General features: G+C 54.0%; 1 protein-coding gene across 1 annotated transcript; it reads right to left on the bottom strand.

Annotated features, from left to right (window-relative positions):
* Positions 1 to 4950: 4950 nt before the first annotated feature.
* WNT6 (Wnt family member 6) lies at positions 4951 to 17990 on the bottom strand. Its single transcript, XM_017649555.3, has 4 exons — positions 17717 to 17990; positions 7950 to 8170; positions 7385 to 7728; positions 4951 to 5780 (listed from the first exon to the last, which is right to left on the bottom strand). The coding sequence occupies exons 1-4, from the start codon at positions 17788 to 17790 to the stop codon at positions 5319 to 5321; spliced, it is 1101 nt and encodes a 366-aa protein (XP_017505044.1). The 5' UTR covers positions 17791 to 17990; the 3' UTR covers positions 4951 to 5318.
* Positions 17991 to 22897: the final 4907 nt, after the last annotated feature.

Below are 22897 nucleotides of genomic sequence, written 5' to 3' on the forward strand. Positions count from 1 at the left end.
CCCCTCCTTGTTTAAGGACAAACTACCCAAGCCTCTGGGCTCTGAGACAAAAGGGGCCCATTCCTGGAATTACCAATCCCTGGGGAATTGGAGGAGAAGGGTGGGGCCTTCCCTGTCCCCAGACTGTCAGTTGGTGAGGGTATCCTGAGCAACAGCAGGCTGACAGCATGCTTCCCCTTTCTTTCCCCCATCTCTGCAACCGCCACAGCTGTCAGGAATTAAGGGCTTGAGGCTGCTGGGGGTGGGGGTGGGGCAGTGGGGAGAGCAGTCTGGCTGGACAGCAGGAAAACAGCCGGGGGCAGGAAGCAATCTATGTCAGCCAGAGCTTTGTTTGACCCCAGGTGCTCCCTGCCCTCTCCACTGTCCGGCACCATGCTGCAGGGACAGGGACAGATTGGGACTAGAGTTTGGGAAGAGTATGCAGAAGGACAGAGCAGAACCAGGAAACATGAACCGAGGGTGGGAGAGGGCACCAGCAGAGATGATCCTGGCTGGGGAGTCGTTAGCTGTTGGGGAAGCTGAGGCCTAGAAAGGATTAGGAACAGGCCCAGGGTGACACAGGGAATGGGTTCATAACCCAGGTTGCAGACCTCCCTACTCTCTCTTGCTCATACTAGTATCTCCCATGCTGGATGCATCATATGTATCCCCTGGGATAGGCCATTGTGGGAAATACTGATTCTGGGCTCCACACAGATGAATGAGCCTTTTCAGGAGCAAAGCCTGGGGATCTGCATTTTTACCCAGGATCCCAAGTGATTGCCTTGAGGGCCACATTTGGGAAGTGCTACTGCCCTGCTTGAGCGGCTATTTTTTCCTTCGCCTCCCTCTAACAAGGGAGGGTGTCTTTGCTCCCTCACCCTCCATTGTTCATGAAACACAGAGGTGTAAAGGAGAGGGAGAAGACCCTTTCTTTGAAAATCCCTGGAAACAAATGATGATTCCTAAGCCTTGCTTACAGTGGTGCATGGTTCCCAAGCCTGGGGCACTTCTCAGTCCAGGAAGGACAGGGATATGTAGGTACAGGGCCTTACAGGTGGAGATGAGACCCAGAAAGAGTGTCTGCGGCTGGAGCCCCAACCCCAGATGACCCATGCCTTGGGCAAGCCCCTATCAGCAGCCCCCTAGGCCCCACCCTGGCCCCATCCTGGGCTCTGGTCCTCAGCCCAGCCCCCGCCTCCACAGCCACCTGAGACCACAATTACAGGGGCCACTGGAGGTTGGGGGAGCACAGGGATGAAAGGCCCCTTGGAAAATGGTTCCAGCTGGGGTGGCTTTGGAGGAGGCTGCAGGGAAAGGAGGGCTGGGGAAGGCACAGGGGAGAACAGGCAGGACTCTCATGACCCAGACCAGGCCAGACTCAGTACCAGTGCTCTTCCAGAAAAGTTTGTCTTGGTGAGGAAGAGAGGGAAGGAGCCTCATACTGATAAGGGAGCTCTTTGTCCTATTGTCTGGGTGTCCAGGACCATCACCCCTCAGCAAGATAAGGAGGGATAGCTTGCTGCTTCCATCTCCTGAACACCTATGTCTGGTCACTGAAGGGAAGGGGAAATACTTCCTGAGTCCTTGGCCTCAGGCTGATCCTGGGCCTTCCAACCAGCCTCTTCACCCATCTGCAGGCATTCTGGATGTTCCTGATGTGGTCACACATACATCTGGGGTGCCTCTGTGCTCTTTCCCCATCTCTCCAGTTCCACATGTTCCCCATCTCTCACCAGAGGGGAATCTTGATAGCTCAGATGGTGCCTGGGGCTGAGCAGCTGGGTGAGCAAGGGATGTGTGGGGATGAGGCATTGCTGAGCCCTGCTTCCAGCCCCTTCCCAGGCAGCAGTGCAAGAGCACAGCGCCATCTTTGACCAGGATAATGGTCCACTTGGTGCCTTTCAAGCCACCACTTTCACCCTTCATAGAAGGCAGTTTCCAGACTCCTGCTGGGCTTGGTCACAGGAAATGGACCACTAATCTGTGACTAGTAGTTTGAAGATTGTAATGCATTCTTACAATGTACTAAAAAGCTTTCAGGCACCACCATTTTATGGGGAAACTGCGACTCAGAGAGAGACTCAAATCAAGGCCAAGCTAGTGAGGCCCTTTCTCACTGTATCATGCTACTTCTTCTGAATTCCTTTTAGCCTGCTTGGGGTGGTGTCAGTTAATGTTACTGTCTCAGTTTTCCTCCCTGGCATCGTGGAGAAGGATAGCCATCTTCACCCACTCCATTATCCATCCCCCACAGGGACCTGGCAGTAGACAGTGGAAGGCAGGCATCCCAGCCTTAGGTCTGGGCCAGCCCTGAGGTCCCAGACAGTCTAGAATCCAAGCTGTCCATGGTCTCCTTGCTTCCTTTCATCCTGCCCTCTCCTGCCCACGACTCTGTTCAGAGTTCCCCAGATGTCCTTCAAGTACTGTTGGTCCTTTAATAGGGAATCTGGGTTCTGTGCACCCTCTGGTGGTCTCTGAGTTAAGTGCAGGCGGGTATTTTGTTCTTGTTTTTTTAAAAAATTTTTACAGGGCAGAGCTCTGGGGAAGGCAGAAATGTGAATATAAACCCTACCCTAGGGAGCTTTATTTCTCCTCCATGTGGCCCACAATGCCAGTTCTACTCTCCTCCCTTGTAAGTTAGCTAGACCCCCTTGGGTCAAGAAATTCTGAGACCAAATTCTTCATGATACTTCCCTGAAGCCCAGGCATTTGACCAAAGGAGGCAGTAGGAGGCAGAAAGCATAACCCAGATGCCCCTTCCTTTGCTCTTCAGCCTGAGGGCTCCTCCTCAAATATGCCTCACCTTGGGGTTCCAATATGATCCTTAGGGGCTGAGCCAGGCTAGGTCATAGAGCTGGTGTAGGGGCATTGTGGGGGAGGACAGTGCTCTGGAAGCCATGGTGAGCTCCCCTTCTGTTTCACTTGAACTCTTTTCTCCTCCCTGTGCCCCCATTCCCTGTAGTCTTAGGGGGGCCTCCAATCCCAGTCATGGTAGTACATCTCTCTGAACACTGTCATTGGTTCAGGGATAGGCAAGTGACCCATGCTGACCTAGTTGGGGCCTTCGTTATGATTTCTTCTGGGAAAGTCATTCTTTTGGGGATCATCTGCTCTAAGAATGTGGGCATAGGGCTGGCATAGAGAGAGAGTCTATCTGCAGCAAGAGAGAATAATGAATATGGTGTGAAAAGAGAGGTAGAGATAAGCAGAAACAACAGATGGGGGGGATAGGTGTGAGGGGAGGAGATGAGGGAGAGAAAGGGAAGCCTAGACCCATTTGGGTCCCTGGGTTCAGCCGTGCCTGAATCCACTCTTACCCTGGGACTTCCTAGGTATAAGATTCATTAATTCCCTTTGGCCTAAGCTAGTTTGAATTGGATATCTTCATTTGCAATCAGGGCCTGCCCAATACCCATGAAGTATTCTATCCCCATTTTCACAGTAACCACTATTTATTAAAAATAAATTTGATGTAAATTACTGTGTCAAATGCTGAGCTAAGTGCTTTTTATATCTCAAAAAATCTTCCCCTCAATCCTATAAGGATGTGGGATGGATTACAATGGCTGCAGATTCTTTGCCACTCTCCCACTGAGAGGTAGAGCCTGCTTCCCCTTCTCTTGCTTGGCTGGTTCTGTGACTTGTGTTGGCCAATAGGCAGTGACAGCAGTGCTATGTGACTTCCAAGGCTGGACCTGAAGAAGAGACTTGCAGTTTCTGCCTTCAAGTTTGGCACAGTCTATTTTGAAAGTCAGGCTTATGTAAGAAGTCTACTACAGTGAAGCTACCATGCTGTGAGGAAGCCCATGTGGGCCACGTAGAGAGGAGACCACTGGAGAAGCTCTGTGGTACACACAATATAACTTCAAGCCTCTCGGACCATCCAGCCCAGCCCACCCACCAGCAGAATACAGCCAAGTGAACTGACCACCACCAATAGTTCCACCATAAGGAGTAGAATCACCAAGCTGAGTTCTGACAAATCCCTGACCTAAAGGATCATGAGGAGTAATTATTTTGGGGTGTTTGTTATGCAGTGATAGATAACCAAAACTGGACCATATTCACTGTATAGCTAAAGAAACTGAGGCTAATAGGGCTTATACTGTAAACTTCCAAACAACAGCACCAGCTTCAAACCCAGAGTGCCTGAATCCAAATCTCATGCTTTGCCCTACATACTTTGATGGGACTCATTCTCCACTGTGTATTTGGATTATGGGAAAACTGGGGTCTCTGAATCCCAGCCATTTGACTACGCTCTCCTCCGTCCTCTCTGGAGGGCGGTGGAGACATGAAGTTCATCTCTGGAGAACCCAGAACCCCAAACCCTTCCTTTCTGTTCCTTTGCCATCAGCTTCTCAACAAAGAACCAGAAGTGAGAAAATATGGATACCAAGAGAGATCTCGGGAGAACTTTGCTTCATCTCCCTTTAAGTGTGATTAGAAATGCTGTTCTGGGCAGTCTTTCCAATGTTAATGGAAGTGAAATTAGTTTCAGTGCTAACAAAGTCTGATGTTACTAATAACTTATTTTCAACAATTCTACAGTTTATAAAGTGCTTTAACCCTATAGGCTTGGTTGGCCCTAAAAGTCTATCCTCAAATTCCCCAGGGGTCACAGAACCAGAGGGCAGGCAGATAAAGACACACTTGCCTAGATTTAGGAGGAGAGCTGAACTGAGAGCTGAGTCTACCACCAGTAGTCTTTGGTATTCTTCCCACCTTGCAGTTCCAGGCCTTCCATGTGTGGTAAGAGTGAATAAGAAAAATGCCAAGGGAGAGATTTGGCACTCCTCCACTGTTGCCAGGAGAGGCCAGTCTGGTAAAGGAAAGACAGGGGTCCAGGGGGATAACTCCAGAGATTCAAGTTCTATCAGCCATCTCCCCTTACACACTCCTTCCACAGCCTGGCCCCCTGCAGCGCACAGGACACCAGGCCCCTCCAAAACTGTGGGCCCACTCTCATTGGTTCAAATATCTTTATTGATACGAAATTCACCCACCCACCCCACGGCTAGCAGTTCTCAGGAGCCCTGCATCCAGAGGCCTAGAGACTGGCTCTTTGGTTTCTATCTGGGTGCCAAGGACAGAGAGGGCCTGTGCAGTCTCCCCCAGAAGCCCCCAGAGCGCCTCTCGGGGTGAAGGGCCCTCCGGTGTCCCGGGTCTGGTGGGCGGGCGTATATTTTAAGCCCCGCCGCCTAGCCTCAGTTTCCAGAGACCTGGGATGGACTTAAGCAAGAAGCTGGGCTGGACAGCGCCCCCTCCTGGAGTTCAGAGGTCCCGCAGGTGCCAAAGGCGGCTCTGCCCGCAAGTTTAGAGAGCCTGGCGGCGGATCAGAGGCAGAGGCTGAGCTCCTTGCGCACGCGGCAGCGATGGCACTGCACTACGCAGCACCAGTGGAAGCGACACAGGCAGTTTTCCTCGAGTTGCACGCTCTCCTGGCGGTGCCCGCGGCCGCAGCACAGCAGGTCGCAGCCGCTGAGGTCCGGGGCACTGCTATTGCAGGCGCGGCCGCGCGTGCCCGGTGAGCCGGTGCGCCGGTTCGGGGCACAAAAGTCGGGCGAGTCTGCGGCGTAGAGTAGGTCAGCGCGGCCAGGCGGCTTCAGAGTGCGGACGGCGGGCAGCAGAGCCTTGCCGTCGTTAGTGCCCATGACACGTGAGGCGCCGTGGAAGCGTTCGAGCAGCCGCGCTCCCACCTCGCGGAACGGAGGCAGCTTCTGCCAGCAGGTGCGCAGCGCGCACGAGCCAGACAGCCCGTGGCATTTGCACTCGGTGCGGGTGTGGCTCCTCACCGCCTGCGGGAAGCAGAAGGGACGGTGGATGGGAACAGATGAGGGGCGTGGAAAGGCCCAGAGAACCCACAGAAAGTAAGATGGGGTTGTTGGGGTGGACGGAAGGAAGGAAGGAGGAAGGGAGGAAAGAATGGTAAGGGAGGAAGGGAAAGGAAGGAGGAAAAAAGTGCAAAATGGGGAGGAGGAAAACCAGAGAGTGACGGCCCCAGGGGAGGAGGAATAATGATAAGAGTGGAGGAGTAAGAGAAGAGAGGAGTGAGGGGGTCAGTCCCTAGGGCAGAGATTCCAAGATCCAGAGCCAGGGAATGGGGGAGAACGCAAAATGGACAGCAGGGGTGAGATATCCTGGAGGGGGGAGGGAGGTGCCAACTGTCATACCCTATTCCGTCTGCCAAGCCAGCCCCCTCATTCCTGTCCCTCATGAGCCCTAGGCAGGGCTGAGCAGAGACGCAGAGCCACCCACCTGGGCGTCTGTCTCCACCACCCCTCCCCAACCCTCTGACAGGTATGTGGGCCTGTCCGGACATTCTTCTCCGGGCCCCCTCTTACTCTCCTGCCGGATGCCTCAGGGCCAAACCCTAGAGGACACAGGATATGTGTGGAGGTATCCCTAGAACACCCTGGAATTGAGGCATAGGGTGCACGCAGGAGGCCCACTGAGAGTGCACTGCCGAGAACTGGAACCCAGGAGTCCTGCCCTTGTTTGCTATTTGTGTCTGAACCTGGGGTCTAAGAGTCAAAACCCCACTAAGGATTTATGGGGTCAGACAACACAGGAAGATCATCTCGGGAAGCTCAGAGTTCAGAGGCAAACTTGATCTACAGACTTGTGTGTCCTCCTCCCCATCCCAGACCCTCTCATTTCCCCACCTCCTTCTGGAAACATCTGACCCAAACAGCTTTTTATCCATAAACAGGAGCTCGCAGGACCCTCCTCATTGTGGAGAGAAGGAGAGAGGCTGCTAGAATTCCGGGCAGGGACTGGTCTGAGGTTGCTGGGCAACCACTTGGCAAATGCCCAGACTCAGTCACAGCTTTCTGGTCTCTGCCTGACCCCCTCCACCAGGACCTACTCCTCATCCTTCACTCTTTTCCAAGCCCGTGTCCCTTGGGCCTATTCTAGTCCCTTTCCAGGCCTCCTTCACTTCCCCTGGCTCCTCTGCCTCCACACCCCATACCTTTGCCCCAGCTGCTATCCATTTTTTCATCCCCAGCCTTTGTCTCCTTCCTCCACCCGTGCCCTGGCAGCCAGATCTCTACCCACCCCAAGCTTTGCCATGCCTGTCCTGTCTCAGATGTATGCCCTCCCCATCTGGGGTGCCTAAGAGCCCTGAGTCCTCTTTCCTGGGTGTCCCCTTCTCACCCTGCCCACTGGACCACCAGTCCCAGGTCCTCCCAGACACCCCATCTGACACCTTCTCAGCTAGCCACCTACCTCCCACATGCCCACCCATGCCATCAGCCAGTCTTCCCAAGTGCTCCCTTCTGCCATGCTGGCTCCCACAAACCTGATGGGGCTCCTACACAGTCTCCCACATCCTTTCACAGCCACCCATACTTCCACACTTCCTCCCACCACACTCTTACACATTGCTGCCCATACTCACCAGTCGACCCGCCTCATTGTTATGAAGTTGCACCAATGCTCGTATGTCTCCGCGTCCCCGCTTGTGTCGAGCATCCATAAAGAGCCTTGACTTCTCATCTCCAAAGTCCACGTCATCGCCACAGCCTCCCCACTCCCAGGCAGCGCTACCATCTGGGGAGGCTGTGGGGCCGGGGAGGCCAGGGGGGCCAGGGGTCCCGGGCAGGCCAGGGGGGTGGGGCGGGGCCCGCCCACGGGGTGCCTGGCAGCCGCACTGCAGCAGTTCACCCATGGAGCAGGCCTGCGTTACCGCGTGGCTGGCACCTGCCGCTGTTACAGCAAACACGAACGCAGTCTCCCGGATGTCTGCAGATGCAGGGAGGGGCAGTCAGCTGGAGGAACCAAAGTTGGGTCCTGGGGGACTGTGTGGGTGAGGCCACGTGGCATGTGGCTGGGAGACAGGGTCGGTGAAGGGTGCCCTAGACCATGGCAGAGGTGGAGCTCAGGTAGCCTTCCCAAACCCCCACCCTGTCTTCTGGTCCCCTAGCAAAGAGAAAGCAGGCTCCCAGGTCCGCTCCCAGACTGACCCTGCTGCAGGATGCGTCCGAAGGCCTTGCTGTGGCTGGAGCAGTTCCAGCGGCGGAATCGGAATTGGAACTGGCATTCTCGCACCCCAAGCCGGGCGCCCCGAGCTAACTCAGCCACCACTTCCGGCTCAGCCTGGCACAACTCAGCCTGCCGCCCTGCCAGCCGCCGTGCCTTCCTGCAGATGCTGGTAGGGTCCATGACCAAGGGGCTTCCCACGGCCCTGGGAAGCAAAGAACAGGTCAAAGGTGTATCTCAAAGGGCTTGGGGTAAGGGGGAGAGAGACCAGCCTGCCTCAGCTAACAGCCAGCTGTTGTGATATGCCCTTCTCCCACCACCGTCCCCTCAACTGGATTGAAATTGTCCCATCTGGCTCTCTTACCAGTCCATGTCTGTGTTCCCTCTTAACTTTATTCTAGATTTTGCACATCTTATAGGAATTTGTCTCAATTTGACTCAAGGTAAAGGCAGCTGGCACCAGAGAGGCCAAGGTTAACATTCAACAGGCCTGGTGCAAAAAGGAGACAAGGAAGAAATTAACAGGACAATCAAGAAGGCTGCCAAAGTAAAGAAAACATGTACCATAAAGAGATTCTAAAGAAAAGCAGGCAGTGAAAAAAAAAGAAAAGAAAAGAAAAGCAGGCAGTGTCGGAGAAGGGTCTGGTCTCAGTGGACCACAAGCTGTGGGCATGTGTCAGCTCAATAGTCCTGATGCTAGAAAGAGGTGATCCCAGGAATGTAGAAAGCAAGGATGTTAGAATAGCTAGGGAAGGAGCCTCTGAGGAAAGTCACACTCCCTCTCTAACCCAAGTTTCTCCTTCTGTAAACTGGGAAGGATGGGTTTGATCTCTAAGGTGGGCCCTCCCCCCTGCTATCTTCTGTTTGCCTGAACAAGAGAGTAGGAGGAAGGAGCTGAGGACTGAGTCTCTGAAGCACTGTTGTGAAGTGTGCAACACTGACCCTTTTCCTGCTCCAGGGTCTGTGACCTTTCCAGAGCAGATGGCAGCAAATCACGCTCTGTGCACTGGGGTGACATAACTGATTGGGGAAGGGGCTGCTGTTTGGCTTGATGGGTAAAGCCACTTCCGGGGAAGTTCCACACTCTCAGAAATCTCACCATTCCCAGCCTTTGTTCCTCCTAAGGAGAGAGCTGCCATTTGGTTTCCATATACCAGACCACTGAAGGTTAAGTCTGCTAGGTATTCACACCTGGGTGGAACTGCTTTAATCAGATTGCTCTTATTTGAACACTTAGCTGGGATCCCTGTCTTGTAGGAATGAGTGGGTAGAGCACTTGGGAGCCAAGGGTAATTTGAGACCACTCAAAAACCCTTTAGCAGAGGCCAGAAAAAGACTCTGGGCGGCAAGTGGCACCAGGAGAAGAAAATGTAGAGGAAAATGGTGGCAAATAGGTGCCAAAGGTCAAGTGGCCCACTTTTAAGTTTAGCTTTAGTGCACATCTGCCCCACTGTCCCCATTTGCTCCACAAATATAGGCTTCCCAGGTGTGTTCTGGACCCACCATAATGGGCTTAAATAGCAGCAAGAGGAATTTAAGTCTTAAGGTAGAACTTCTCAACACTGAGAGGTGAGATGCTTGAAGAGGTGGTTGCAGGAAGATATATAAGCTCAGTCCTTCAGGTCTCCTACTACACAACCCACACACATACACACACCCCACACCGCACCACCCTATCATGTCATTGTCATCATCCCTACCCAAATAGTGCAGGAGCCAAGGTTTTTTTATCAGTGGAAAGACTTACAGTACAGACCTTCCTTCCTCTGTGCTCAGGACCTGCCTATCACTGCATTCCAACTGTGGCCTGGGAAGGTCCAGCTCCAACTCTTTCCCAGCGCTAGAGAAGTCATGGGTGGAGCAGTAGGGAGGCGCCAAGGGTAGGGCAGCCCAAGCCGGCTCCCAGTGGCCCAATGACCTTTAAGGGTTGATCAGTCTCTATCTATCTGCCTATCTATCTATCTATCTATCTATCTATCTATCTATCTATCTATCTATCTATCTATCTATCTATCTATCTATCTATCCATCCATCCATCTATCCATCTATCTATCTATCTATCTATCTATCTATCTATCTATCTATCTATCTATCTATCTAATCATCATTTTATCTATGCCCTCTCCATCCACTTAACCACCTCATTACAAAAAGGATTTGAGTCAGCTTCCAGCATAGCTATTACAGGGGCAGTAGATAGGCCTATGAGTACCTTGAAAGTTAGGACTGTCATTTTCTTTTGTCTCCCATGGCAGAGTTTTAGGCCAATTTTTATTATGAAAATTTGCATATTATGAATGATTACTATAATAGGACAATGAATAACACTTAATCCATGCTATCTAAGGACATGGTCCTTACTTGAGCCTTGACCCCTGTCCACATATGATTTCATGACTCCTAATTAGCTTCCTCAAACATTATTCCCCCCCACCCAGATTCAGAGTCAGGGAAGCAGGCCTCCATCCAGCTCCCCTCCTGGCACCCACATGTCAGGATTCCACCTGGGAGTGTGGAGCTCTGCAAATTCATCTTCCTCACACCACCCCCATGTCACTAAGTTCTCCAGTCTCCCTTCCCCAACCTTGCCCTCTGCTAACTCCCTACTTTCCCAAGGTTGACTGGCTTTATCTTCTCAAGGTTACTCTGCTGCTATCCCTCTCCCTCCTCCTGGCCTAGAAAAATAGGAGAATGTGGGGGTATGGGGGAGAGAAAGGCGAAAACTCTTGACATTGTCTGCTTCCCAGGGGCAGAGATAGGAGAGCAGTCTGGAGGGGCATGAAAAGTAGGCCCTTGAGGAGGCGGGACTGGCCCTTCATGGGGATGAAGGGCTGCCCCAAAGTCAGTTCCTGGTCTGGATCTGGCCCCCCAGGCTGCTGGCTGGCTGGGAACTAGACTTGTTTATGAGCTGGTCAGGAGGAGGGAAGGGCAGTAGTAGCAGCTAGAATCTCAAGGGACCAGCTCGCTCCCTGCCCTCTGTGCTGTTCCCATCCTCAATTAATAAGAAAGGAAACTTCAGAAGAGGAGTGGCAGGGGGGTCACTGGGCAAATATGAAGCTTCATTTCTGTACCCTGGTCTCTGTCAACTCTGAGTGGGTTGAGCCACTCTGGGAAAGTCAATTCCCTCTCTGGGCTTCAGACAAGTGAAGAGTCAGCATGAGACAACTACATCCCCAGTACTGGCATGAGAGGCCTGTTCATCCCCTTGCCTGTACATCAAGAAATAACACCCTGATCTTCCCTTTTCATTTACCCTCCTTCCTTCCCTTCCGCTTCCCTAGGGAATGAATTATGCTCTTGGGGCTTTTGAGTCAGCATTGGCCTGGGATTAGCCTAAAGAAGATGTGCCCATTTGGGAGCATCTGCATGTTTTGGGGACTGGAACACAGTGGTGGTAGGAAATATGTAAGTGTAGATCTGTGATCCTAATCAAATAGCCATTCCTGGACCCAGAAAAAAATGAGGCTATCCCTTAAAGAAATCAGTATGCAGACAAGAAGGGACAAGCCTAAGGTTTGCCATTCTAACCAGCTTGACTTTCGCCAAGGTCTTCCTCCCAGGGGCTTTGGTTGGTAGAATCAATAGCCAAGTGAGGTGGCATCAGGGGCCAGCCAGTTCCTACTAGCAACATCATAAATCTAAGCCCTGGAAGCCCTGGGTTCTGGCCTAACGTACCTTTCCATCCCCAGATTCAGAGAGCTAAAGAGGATGCCAGAGATCCTGTAGTCCACCCACCTCAGCCCCACTGTACAGATAATCTGAGAAGGGAGGTGACTGAGCCTGGCCACTGGGTGGGGGGTTCCTTACTGCAAGAAATTTGGGTGAATATTTTAAAAACCAAAGAGGCTGGAGAGAATGGCCACAAGAGGTATCAGAAGACCTCAGGTGGCTGGCATGCCATCTTCCACATGCCCCTTTTACATCCCAGATTACACCGATAAATTTCTAGACTCAAAGCTACCCTTCCCAACCCGTAAGTCATCAAAATCACATCCAGCTTCTCTCCAAGCTCATCTCAGACCTCACTTGCTCTAAAGTGCCTCCCCTGGCCCTAGCCCTCACTGGTCCTCCATCTCTGTGCTACTCCAGGTGCCACTCATTTGGGGATGCTCATTATCTGTCAGTGGTATAATTATCTTGTTGTGTTTTCTTGTATTATCTCTCCAATTAGATAGAAGACTCATTAAAGACAAAAGCCTCATGAGGACACATAATGTCATAAGTAGAGCATACTCAGGGCTTTGAGGCCATCAGGCTCGGGTTTGTACCTGGGCTTTGCTATTTGCTTCTTCTATGATGTTAGCAAGTCCCTAGTATGTGAACTTGGCACAAAGTATTTGTTGAACATATGATGAGATTTAACCTTCTGGGTCTCAGTTTCCACCACTGTAAAATGTAAATAACTAACAAGGCCTGAATACATTTTTGGTTACACATTAAAAAAGAACCAGTCTAGAGAGTGAGCTTCAACAAGTGTGTTTTGTCTTCCTATTTACACCCTTATTCAAGTCTTGGACCTGAACAGTGCAGGACAAACAGTGGAAGTACAGGTGACATTTGTGGATTCTTGAGAACAGTCTTTGCCCTTACTTACTTGCCCTTACTTGGATCCCATGTCTCTGCCTCCCCCATCAGCCTGCCCATGGACCGGAAGCATCCTCCAGGACCCCTCCCCGTTCCCCCAATGAGCCCTCCTGGGTAGATCATTGAGGCCAAGGGGATCACAGACCCCTTTGATGCCCAGCCTTCTCTGAAGGATCTCATAGCCAGCCCCTCTCTATTTCCCCAAACTCACCCCCAGAGTCCCAGGTCAGACCCCCACCTACCAGGAGCCAGCAGAGGGAGCCCTAAGCCCTGGGGCTGTGGGTGGGGGCTGTACGGGGGTGGGGGAGGTGGGTGGTGGAGAAGGGGTAGAAAAATGTTGCCTGACGGCTGCTGAGGCGGCTGGGCCCGTGCCTGTGCCCGCCCGCCTGTCCTGTCCTGCTCTGTCTAACTCAGTAATTACTGCTCCCCCTCCCCCAGTCACTGCCCCCACCCCAACCACCACATCAAAGCCAGTGATGCCCCAGCTTCATTAACCCCTGCGTCCCCACTGCCCACCAGCCTCCCCATCCACTCTACCCCACACCAGCCCAGTCTGGTTCCTTCACTAGTCCTGGCGACTGCCCTTCCCACTGCTCACACTTCTCTCCTTCTCAGAGTTCTCGGGAGAGGCAGGGGCTTTCCCTTGCCTGGTAGGTTTCACCGTGCAAGAGAGGGCTTCCTTTTGGTCAGGGCTGTGGGAAGCAAAGGAGTGGACACATGGAGCCTCCACTGGATCTCCTGAGAAGCCTGTCCGGTGCCTTCTGCTCTCCCCTCCCTAAGTGGGAAGCGCCCATGTGAGGGTGGGGATGGGGGAGCAGAAGGCACCTGTGGAAGAACCTGTACCACTTTCCACCCCCCAACCCCCACTGCACCCAAGGATGAGGTACCCAGCAGGAGGCGGACTCCCAGCTCCAGCCCTTAGATACCTGTATTCTGGGGGGGCCTTGGGCAAGTCACTTCCTGTCCCTGGACTTTGCTGGACTTCTCACTGTAAGTGAGATGGTTGGGCCAGATGATTTCTAAGTTCTTCCCAGATCTGATTTCTGAATTAAATGAAGGGCTCAGAGCAAGAGGAACCAGTTAAAGAGGTCAGGTGGAAAACATGAGAAGAACCTTTCCAGTGGCTTTTCTCTCCCTCAGCTCCTCCTCAGGCAGAGTAGGGGAAGCACCCAAGGTCTCAACCTCACCCCACCCGAGGCTGGAAGGAGGGCACAAGCTAGAGGGCGCTCTCCTAGTCCCCAGAGACAGGCTTCTGTGTTCCCTGAGCACCTCCTGCTCTGGCTGGCTGGGTGCCTCACTGCCAGCCTGACCAGGGCCTGGCTGCCTGCCCCACCCTCGCCTCATCCCCTCCACAGCTGCATTTCTCCATCAAAGTACACATTCTGGAATCCCCCTTGCTGGGCCCTGGTGATCAAGCCTCCCACTGACCTCCCCCCACCAACTCCTGGCTTCCGATGAGAACAGGGCAGGAGGGGCTGTCTGCCCCAGGAAATGTCACAGTGCCAGGACTCTGGTGGGCTCAGGGCATGCTCTGGCCGGGACTGAGCCAGCCTCCTTTTGCCCCTGCCCTTTTCTGCTCACAGCCCCATTGTCTCCCTCCAGGGGTAGCTGCCAAGGCGGGAGGGATGGAGGGGGCACTGGATGGCCACCCCACCCCCATCTTCACCCCACCCTGAGCTTGGCAGGGGCCAGCAATAGGACTGCCCACAAAGAGTCAGGGGCCCCAGATAAATCTGGATGGAAAAGGGTGGCCAGGCCCAGCCTGGGGTTGGGGCACAGCTGGAAAACCTGGGTGTCAGGAGGAAGCCTGGGTCCTGGGTCCTTTCCCTGCCTCCCTGGGGGCAGAGATGAGGCTGTCCTAGGCCTCTGGTTCCTGTTTCCTTTCCGTGAGAGAGGGGGATGGGGGTGGCAAAAGGCAAGATGAGAGATGAGACGGGGGAAGGGAGTGAGACTGAGGGGTGTTTTTCCTAGTGAAAGAAAGGGAGGGTTAGTTTCTTTCCTGGAAGATATAAAGCAGAAAGAAAAAAAAAAGGAAGAGAAAAGAAGAGAAATTGATCTGGCTATTCTGTAAGAGGGAACTATTTTCTACATCCACTGGTTGAAGGTATAAATAAAGACGTGTTGGACATTGAGAAGAACTTCCTTCTGGAGGGTGGGAGGGGAGCTGGGTACAGAATGGATGGGGTGGAAGCTGGTGACCAGGAAGCCATAGCCTTTCCCTTTCTGCCTCACTCTCAGGATGGGATCTGTCAGGGCGAGAACATAAGCTGGATGGCCTGGAGGCAGTGGGCTGGACAAGATGACCTCAAGAGAGCCTGGCCAATGTCCTGGAATCTGGCATTCTGTGATTCACAAAGATATGGTTACAGATGGGAGAAAGACAGGCTAGATGCAGAGTTTAGAAAGAATGCATTGCATTGGGGGAAGAAGAGGGAGAGAAAAGAAGTTGGAAAGGAAACTTCTCTGGAACCCGGAGCCAGGACCTGGGCCAGTCCCCTATAGGAATCTCCTTTCTTAACCAGGACAGTCCAGTCACTCAGAGTTCCTGGGGTCCTTCTGTTCCCAGCCCGGTTGCTGCTGGAATGTCAGAGCAGACTGGGGCTGCTGTGGGTCCAGCTGCTTTCCTGTCTACTGCTGGAGCTCTGGGCTGGCCAGCATTCTCTGAGAGGCAGGGAAAAGAGGGCCAGCAAACAGGTCCTAGGCATCAGAAAACAGCCTGGAAGCTCCTGACCTAAAAGAGCTCTGTGCAAAAGTGAAGCTTGGGGTGGTGGTGGGTGGCGGCATGGGGTGGAGACATTAGCAAGCAGTGGCAAGGAGCCACAGGACATCAACCCATTGGTCAGCAATGATGGGGTGGGGTGGGTAGAGCAAGCAAACAGAGTCAAAGATCCTGAGAAAGGCAGTCTGGGCTCAGACCAAAGGAATGAAGTGTTAGAAACAGACAGAGGTCAAGGCAAGTGGGAGAGGCAGGTTCTCTCTGCGAAGCATCTGAGTGAAGCACATCTTATCACCCCAGCCCCTCACTCTTCACCCGGCCCGCCCTGCAGCTGTGGCCATGAAGGCCTCTGTGTTCTCCACACCTGCCCTCCTCATCTCCTCCCCCACTCCCTGCTTCCCAGTTCAGGGTCAGTCTCCAAGGGACCAGGTCTCTCTCCCTCTGGCTTGGCTCCTACCCAGCAGTCCCTTCTGAACAAAGGAACCCCTACAATGTGAATTGGCCAATTCAGCAACACTCCACGAAACTTCTCCAGCACCTTTAGCCTCCAGGGCCCTAAAGACAAAGGCTTTGCCTTCCAGGAGCAGGGAGGAGTGACCCAAAAGGAGATGGTTGTCAGTAAAATGCAGTAATTGCCCAATATGTGGGATACGGTGGGAGCACAGAGAAGGCCAAAAAGAGAAGACAGACGGACAGCTTCTTGGGAGAAGTGATATTTTAACTGGAAGAATGAGAGCAATTTAGACAAATAGAAAGGGAGGGAAGGGAAGGCAACCACCAGGGAGAGACCCTTGTTCCTATACCTTGAGAAAAGGCAAAGTTGGGAAAGGTGTTTTTGGGGAACAAGAGAGAGATCCCTTTACAAAGTTTTCCTTGGGCCCTTGAATTTTACATTTAAATTAATTCCCCTTTTCACCCTTGGGGACTGGCCAAGAGAACCTGAGATGTGGAGGAGAGGTCTTATATTTAGGGAGCACCTCCCAATGTCAGATCATTTTGTACATCATCCCAGCTAATCTTCCTATCAAACCTGCCAGGTAGGGGAACTGTTTCCCTATTATCAGTCGACGTTGGGAAGCAGGAAGAAGTGACTTGCCCAAGGTCACTGACTTAACAAATGGGCCAGATTAGATCTCAGGTCTGTCTGATTCAAAACTGCTAGTGCACTACACTAAGCCAGGACGGAAGGACGCTTGTTCCCTAGCCGGGACGTGGGTCGTCCTCGGTTTACTCCCTTACTGACACCGCCAGGGACGTCTCTCCCGAACCACGGGAGAAGGATCTCGGCCAGCAGCTCTCGGTGTGGGCATCCTGCTTTTCATCTCCCTGGAAGAGAGGGATCCGCCTGCCTCACCCCTCCTTCCAAATCCGGGGATGGGAGGAATGGAGGGTAAAGAATCCAGCCAATGACATAGCTACATGCAAATAACAAGCCCCTGCCGTCTTACGATTGGCTCGTGTATCCGCAGTATCGTCCAAGTCCCTCCTCCCTAAACACTGAGCTATTCCGGGCTGGTCTTTACTGCTTAGGAGAAACTAGAAAGGAAAAAAAAAGTCTGCGGGATCCAGATCTCTGAGAGGTCCCGACCCGGCACCTACCTTCCCACCCACCAAAACTCAAAGTTCGCGAAACCTTTGTTGCCTAGGTGTCTGCTCTAGCTAAGTCAGGTCGGGAGGCCAGGCCTGGGAAGACGTCCCCATCCTTTGGCCTCCATCCCTTCCATCAGGACCCTCCACGATTCCCAGTACCCCCCGAGCTGCACATTTTTTTCATCCCTAACTCCCACATCTGGAAGGGCCGGGCACCTGGGTACCTTTCCTCCTCTTCTTTGCTCTGGGAGGAGGAATAGAAAGCCACTGGCCTGACTCAGTTTCCCTTTACGTTCTCTTTCCCGCCACGACCATCCACTCGGAAGTAGCTCAGAGAGAAACTGGTAGGTGGCTAGGCAAAATGAAGCGGGGAAGGGGCAGCTGTCTGTGGATTCTCACCTTGTTTCTCTCTTCCAAATCCAACCCCCTCCCCTAAATCCGGGGCCCTACTCACACACTCTTTTCTTTGGACCTCTGACTACAGATCTTTCCCTTATCTCCCCGGTAGCTCTTTCCCATCTGCCCTCCAATTCCTTGGTGACCTGGACTAAGCGCATAACCTGGGGCATGGGGGCCGGTGGTGGCGTGCAGGACACTGGAGGAGGGAATACAATAGAATGTGTGGGGTCGGGGAGGTTTAGGGCCTTCTAAGCAGCAGTCCGGACGTGCCCCTGGCGGAGGCCGGCAGGTGAGCTGCACGCACGCACCTCCTGCACCTCTCCAGCTGTTCTGCTGCTAGGCTCCGAGCGCAGGTAGAACCCGGAGGCAGCTAGAGCGCGGTTCGGAGAGCCCAGTCAGTGCCGAGGTCCCCCTCCTCGGACTTCAGGAGCAGCGCCGGGACAGCCCGACGCAGCACTCACCACCACAGTCCGCCGACGTGAGCAGGGCACAGGAGCAGCAGCAGCCCGAGGCGGGAGGGCGCGGGCGGCAGCATCGTGAGCGCTCCACAGCCGGACGGTGCAGGCAGGCGGCGAGACCGCGGGACGAACCGGCGCGCGCGGGCCCGGGCTTCAGGGCGAGCGCAGCAGCGGCGGCGGCGGCCTGGAGGCGCTGGCTCCGCCGGCGGCGGGGGGGCCCATCGCGGGCGAGGAGGGCGCGGCGGAGGCGGAGAGCGGACGGGGCAGCCAGCGCCTGTGTCTCCTGCCGAGCTCGCTCGGGAGAAGAAATCAGAGCCGGGGGCGGGGGTGGAAGGGGAGCGGGGCCCGAGCGGGGGCGGGGGCGGGGGGCCGTGGGGGTGGCAGTTGCGACAGTCAGGCGGCGGGACTCTCGGGAGGGAGCTGTGCGCCCCGGGGCGGCAGTCGCGGAGCTGAGCCGAGGGCGGGTGCGAGGTCCCGGGGCGGGGCCGGAGCGCGCTGGTGGCCGCGGGACCGCCTGCCGCACCCCCTCACCTCGCCTCTCGCGGACTGCAAGCCCCCGCCGCCGCTCAGAGTCGGGGGCAAGGAGGGGGCGGGGAAGCAGGGTGGAGAGGGGTAAGGGGGTGGGGGAAGAGGAACTGAGGAATGGGGGACGGGCTGGAAGGGAGACGTTTGACAGGTTTGTTGACTGTAAAGGGAGAAAACTTCCCAGGAATGAGGGAGTTTGGGGGACGGGGGGAGTGCGGAGGAAGATGCTGGAGCGGGGGCCAAGGGAGGGAATCCTCCTGGGGCGCTGGGTGCTACTGGGAGGGATGTCGAACTCGACCGTCCGACTGGCGGACTCTGGAGGGGTCACCTCTTACCCGCCCACCTCCGCGCCGCACGCCCCTTTCCCAGCCTTTCCTTGAGGAAAGGAGAAAGCCCTAGGCCTCCACTGGCTCTCCCCAGCCACCCTGCCTCTTCAAACCCGATCCCTGCGCTCAGGCGCTCGCATGTGTAAATGAGTGACAGAGCGGAGCCTGCAGACTTGCAAGAGATTGAGGGTCAGAACTCGCTGCAGCCAGGGCCTCGCCCTTCAGTGGGTCCCTGCCTCACACTGCTTCCTCAACTTGGCCGGGCTAGAAGGGGTAGGAGAGCCAGCTGCAGGTGAGATGGCGTTTATCTGATTCTCTAATGCCACAAAAATGTCTTTGATGCCCCTGGCCCCCTCCCCACGGAGTGGTGGGAGATCAAAGACCCCATGGGGAGGAGGGACAGCTCCATTCATCACGCCAAGGGGGCTGGCAGCCGCAGCAGTCCCTGCTCCTCCCCTCCAACCCCACGTGCCCCAGGTGTGTCGAGGGACAGGTGGTGCTGGACATTCCACACCAAGCCATCTAGAGCAGCCATCAGCCTTTAAGGATGTCCCATGATGGTGAGGACCTCAAGCCCAGTGGCGGAAACTTCAGGGCCCAGAGGAAAGCTCCTGGTCTTTTGGAGTGGGACAGCAACCAAACTGGAGAGTAAGGCCACTGACAAGAGAGAGAAACACTCTTGGTGAGCAGAGAGAAGGTGGATCCTGAGTCCCCCAGAGAGGAGGTATAAGTGAATCAAGATGAAGCTGGGTGACCCAAGAGATGCAACAAAAAGACCACAGATTCCTAGGCCACAGGGGAGGAGGCAGATCTGGGGGAGGAAGAAGGGGCGAATGGAGAAACATTGCCGTAGCATATAGGGACACCCCTAGGTTTGCTGGGAACCTCATTCCAGGGCCCTGGTATCCAGGCTGTGTCAGTAATGCCTTGTACAGGGTACAGAGAGCTTTGGTAAGGGGCTGAAGTACCCTAGAGAAGGGGAAGAGACTCTGTGGGAGGGGCTAGTGGCTGAGGGAGATAGTGAGGGGGACATGGCACAAGTGCTGCCCCCTCCCATTTTAGCCTTTAATCCAGACACCACACACAGCCCCTGCACCTATTAATTTTTGTACAGTTGCTATTTCTGCAGGGCAATGCCAACTCTGAACACTGTACACTCAAAGACACACCCAGGTTGGGCATAGACTCAGGCCAGATGGTACCAAACAGGCGTCTGGGAGTCCCTGGAGGCTGCAGGTGATCAAGGACCAGCCCCTTGGGAACCATTGCCTGGCTTCCAAGCCCCCTGCCTGCCCCTGCCCCCACCCTGCTACTGTTATTGCAGATTATGAAATGCTCTCCCTGTCCTGCATTCTTCTCCACGGCAAGAATTTTAATGTATTTGTCTTTGTCATCAGGGGACCAGGGCTCTGGGACCGCCCTGCCTCTGCCTGAGGAAAGAGCGCCCCAAATCTAGCCCCTGCTGCCTCCAGACCCCAACCTCTCTTCATTACTACCCCCTTGTGCCTGGCCCTGCCCCTCACCTCCCCCTCCTAAGACACAGTCTCTCTGTGGGGTGGATAAAAATGATGTTATTGAAACAACAGAATTGGGAGCAGTGGCAGGGAGCAGGGATCAGCTCAGGAAACTGGGGCGTTTGCCAAGAAGCCTTCTCCCCCGCAGGCAGCCTTTCTGCCCCCACCCCCCACCTTTCCTACAAACACACACAGATCACCCCACCCCTCCTGCAGTACTCTCTGACCAGATCTTACAGAATATTTGGCCATCCCTGGACTCTTCAAGCCCTCGACCTCCCCCGCACCCCCATTCCAGAGTCCCATTCCAGAATCAGTTAGCCCAGTAGTGTCTGTAGAAGCGTAGGGTCAGGGAAGAGGTCACTGGAGTCTGTGATGCGCAGGCCTCAGTTCCCAGGGCTACCATGTCTCTGCTTACTCCCTTTTGCCTTCTCTGCACCCCTATCTAGAGACTGGCTAGGATCTGGGCCGAGCCAGAGCAATGACTTCTACCCTCCAAAGCTTCAGGAAGATGAGTTCAGGTGTCCCTGAGACTTCATTCCACCACTGTCACCTTAGAAGACTTTTCACAGAACAGGGCAGGGGACCAGGAGCTAGAGACAGAGGCACACAAAGGCAAATCAAGATGCATGCACACACATGCACACTCACACCCACCCACCACTGGGCACAGGCTCCAGATAAACCCATAGAAACCACAGGCCACCCTCGCCTCCCCTAGACAATGCTGGATAACTTTCATCCACAGGTATGGATGGATACACAGATGGGCGGGCTGGCTCAGGCTAAGACACATGCCTGACTCCCTGAAGACCACATGTGTGCACATGCACACACACACAAACACACACCACCTCTGCACAGACATGTGTGTAGAGGAATGTTCCCAAAGATTAGAATGGGAGCCCAGCAGCCCAGAATTAGGCAGCATGAGTAGGGTGGTGCCACTCTGATGCCCCTCTACTGGGCCCCCTCCTCACTTTCCTCCATCACTCTGCCTTAAGTCTTGAGACCCTGTTCACTCCCCTTCTAGGTTCTGGTGCAAAAAAGACACAGGGAAGGAGCAACATGGGTGTCTGGCTGTAGGGTTGGAGAGAAAGGAGGGGCAGAGGTGGGGACTGTGGAGGGGGAGAGAGGCAGCTGGAGACAGATAACATCAGAATCGCTGCAGGCCAAAGCAGAGCCCTCAGTCTCTGTCGGATTCTCTCGCACTGTCATTCTGTCTTTTCACATCTCTCCCATCTCCATAATTCGGTCTCTATTTGTGTCTGTCTCTAAATCGCTTTCTCTGTTTCTTTGTTTCTCAGAAATGACTGAAGCTGCAGGAGCCTGGGAATTTGGGCCTGTGACCCTTCCCCTTCCAATAACCTCCCTCTCTCCCTCCCTCTTTCCCAGCAATGGGACCTAACTCTCATTCCTTTAGGGTGGTGACGGGACTGGAGGATTCCTAAGGGCCTTGGGTCTCTAGGTCCCAGGAGAACAGACAGAAGAAAGGCCAGCCCTCTAGATAAACGAAGGGCAGGAAAAAGAAAAAGAGAGAGAGAGTCACTTTCCTCTTCATTCTGTATGGCAGAACGCTCCACTCCAGCTTCTCCCAGTCCACCTGAAGTCATGAGAATGTGCCTTTCCAGCCCAGGGTGGGAGCTAAATGCCCGGTTCCTAGCTCTAGTCAGTCTCATCACAGCTTTGCAGGCCCAGTTTGCTCTGAGACTCTCTCTGGGCCTTAGTCCAAGGGAATCCACCTGCCCCCTGCCCCCAGGACCTGGTCCCCACAGGGCCCACCTGCCCCCACATCTTCCACATCTTTCAACCCTACCAATGCCCAGTCTTCCAATCACCCCATCAGTCAAAGGAGAAAGAACCCAGAGTAGGGGGAGCTCAGAAGAGGGGGAAGGGCTAAGAGAGAAGGGCTGCTAGCCTACAGGCCTGGGCTGGGAAAGCCAGGGAACATTTGTTTCCACCTATCTCAGTCCCAGTGGCCTGGACTGGGGATGATTGGACCCAGGATCCTCTCCAGCAGTCCCAGTCCAACCTGGCTTCTGAGTATGGGCTGGGGGCTGGACAGCAGGACACTGGCATTGCCTTGGGTATTCTGGGGAGGAGCTTCCCCCACTTCTTCTCTCACTGCTCCATTCTTCTCCAGAAACACCACCTACCCACACTGCTTTAACTTATTTCTGAGGCAATCAGGGCCTCAATCTAGGCCCTGGGGTCTCTACGGACCTAGACTCTCCTAACTGTGGTTGGTGTCTGCTGCCTATTTTCTCCTGGGCAGCAGTCGACAAAATTTTAATTGAACACCTGCTATGTGCTAGGCACCCAGATAGACAGTAGAGAAACATTGTGAGCAAAGTCAAACATAACCCTTATTCTCAGGAACCGATGGTCATTAATCATTTCATAAACAAAATGAAAACCACACCCTTGACCTGTGTTGTCCAGGAGAAAGGAGGGGCTGTGGGAGCCTGGTGGGGAGGTTGGCCAAGGCAGGGAAGGTGGAGAAAGCTTTTCTGAGGAGAGAACACTCCCACTGAGAGCTTACAAAAATAAGTTGGGGTTAACAGGGAGATGAAGAAGGGAAGAGCATTTTGAGCTGGGGCAACAGCCTTTGTAAAACACCCTGCAGTGAATGGACATTGTGGCCTGGGGACATGAAGTCAAGGTTCTCCTGGGTTGAAAAGGGAGTGAAAAGCAGCCTGGTAGGAGGTGAGGCTGGAGAGATTTGGGGGGATCAAACCAAGTAAATTCTTACAGGCATGGAAGGAAATGTTTTTCTTATTTTAAAAGCAATGAGAACACTACAAGACAAACAAAGACAT

This window comes from Manis javanica, chromosome 12 (assembly GCF_040802235.1).
Source record: "Manis javanica isolate MJ-LG chromosome 12, MJ_LKY, whole genome shotgun sequence".
Classification (NCBI taxonomy): Eukaryota; Metazoa; Chordata; class Mammalia; order Pholidota; family Manidae; genus Manis; species Manis javanica.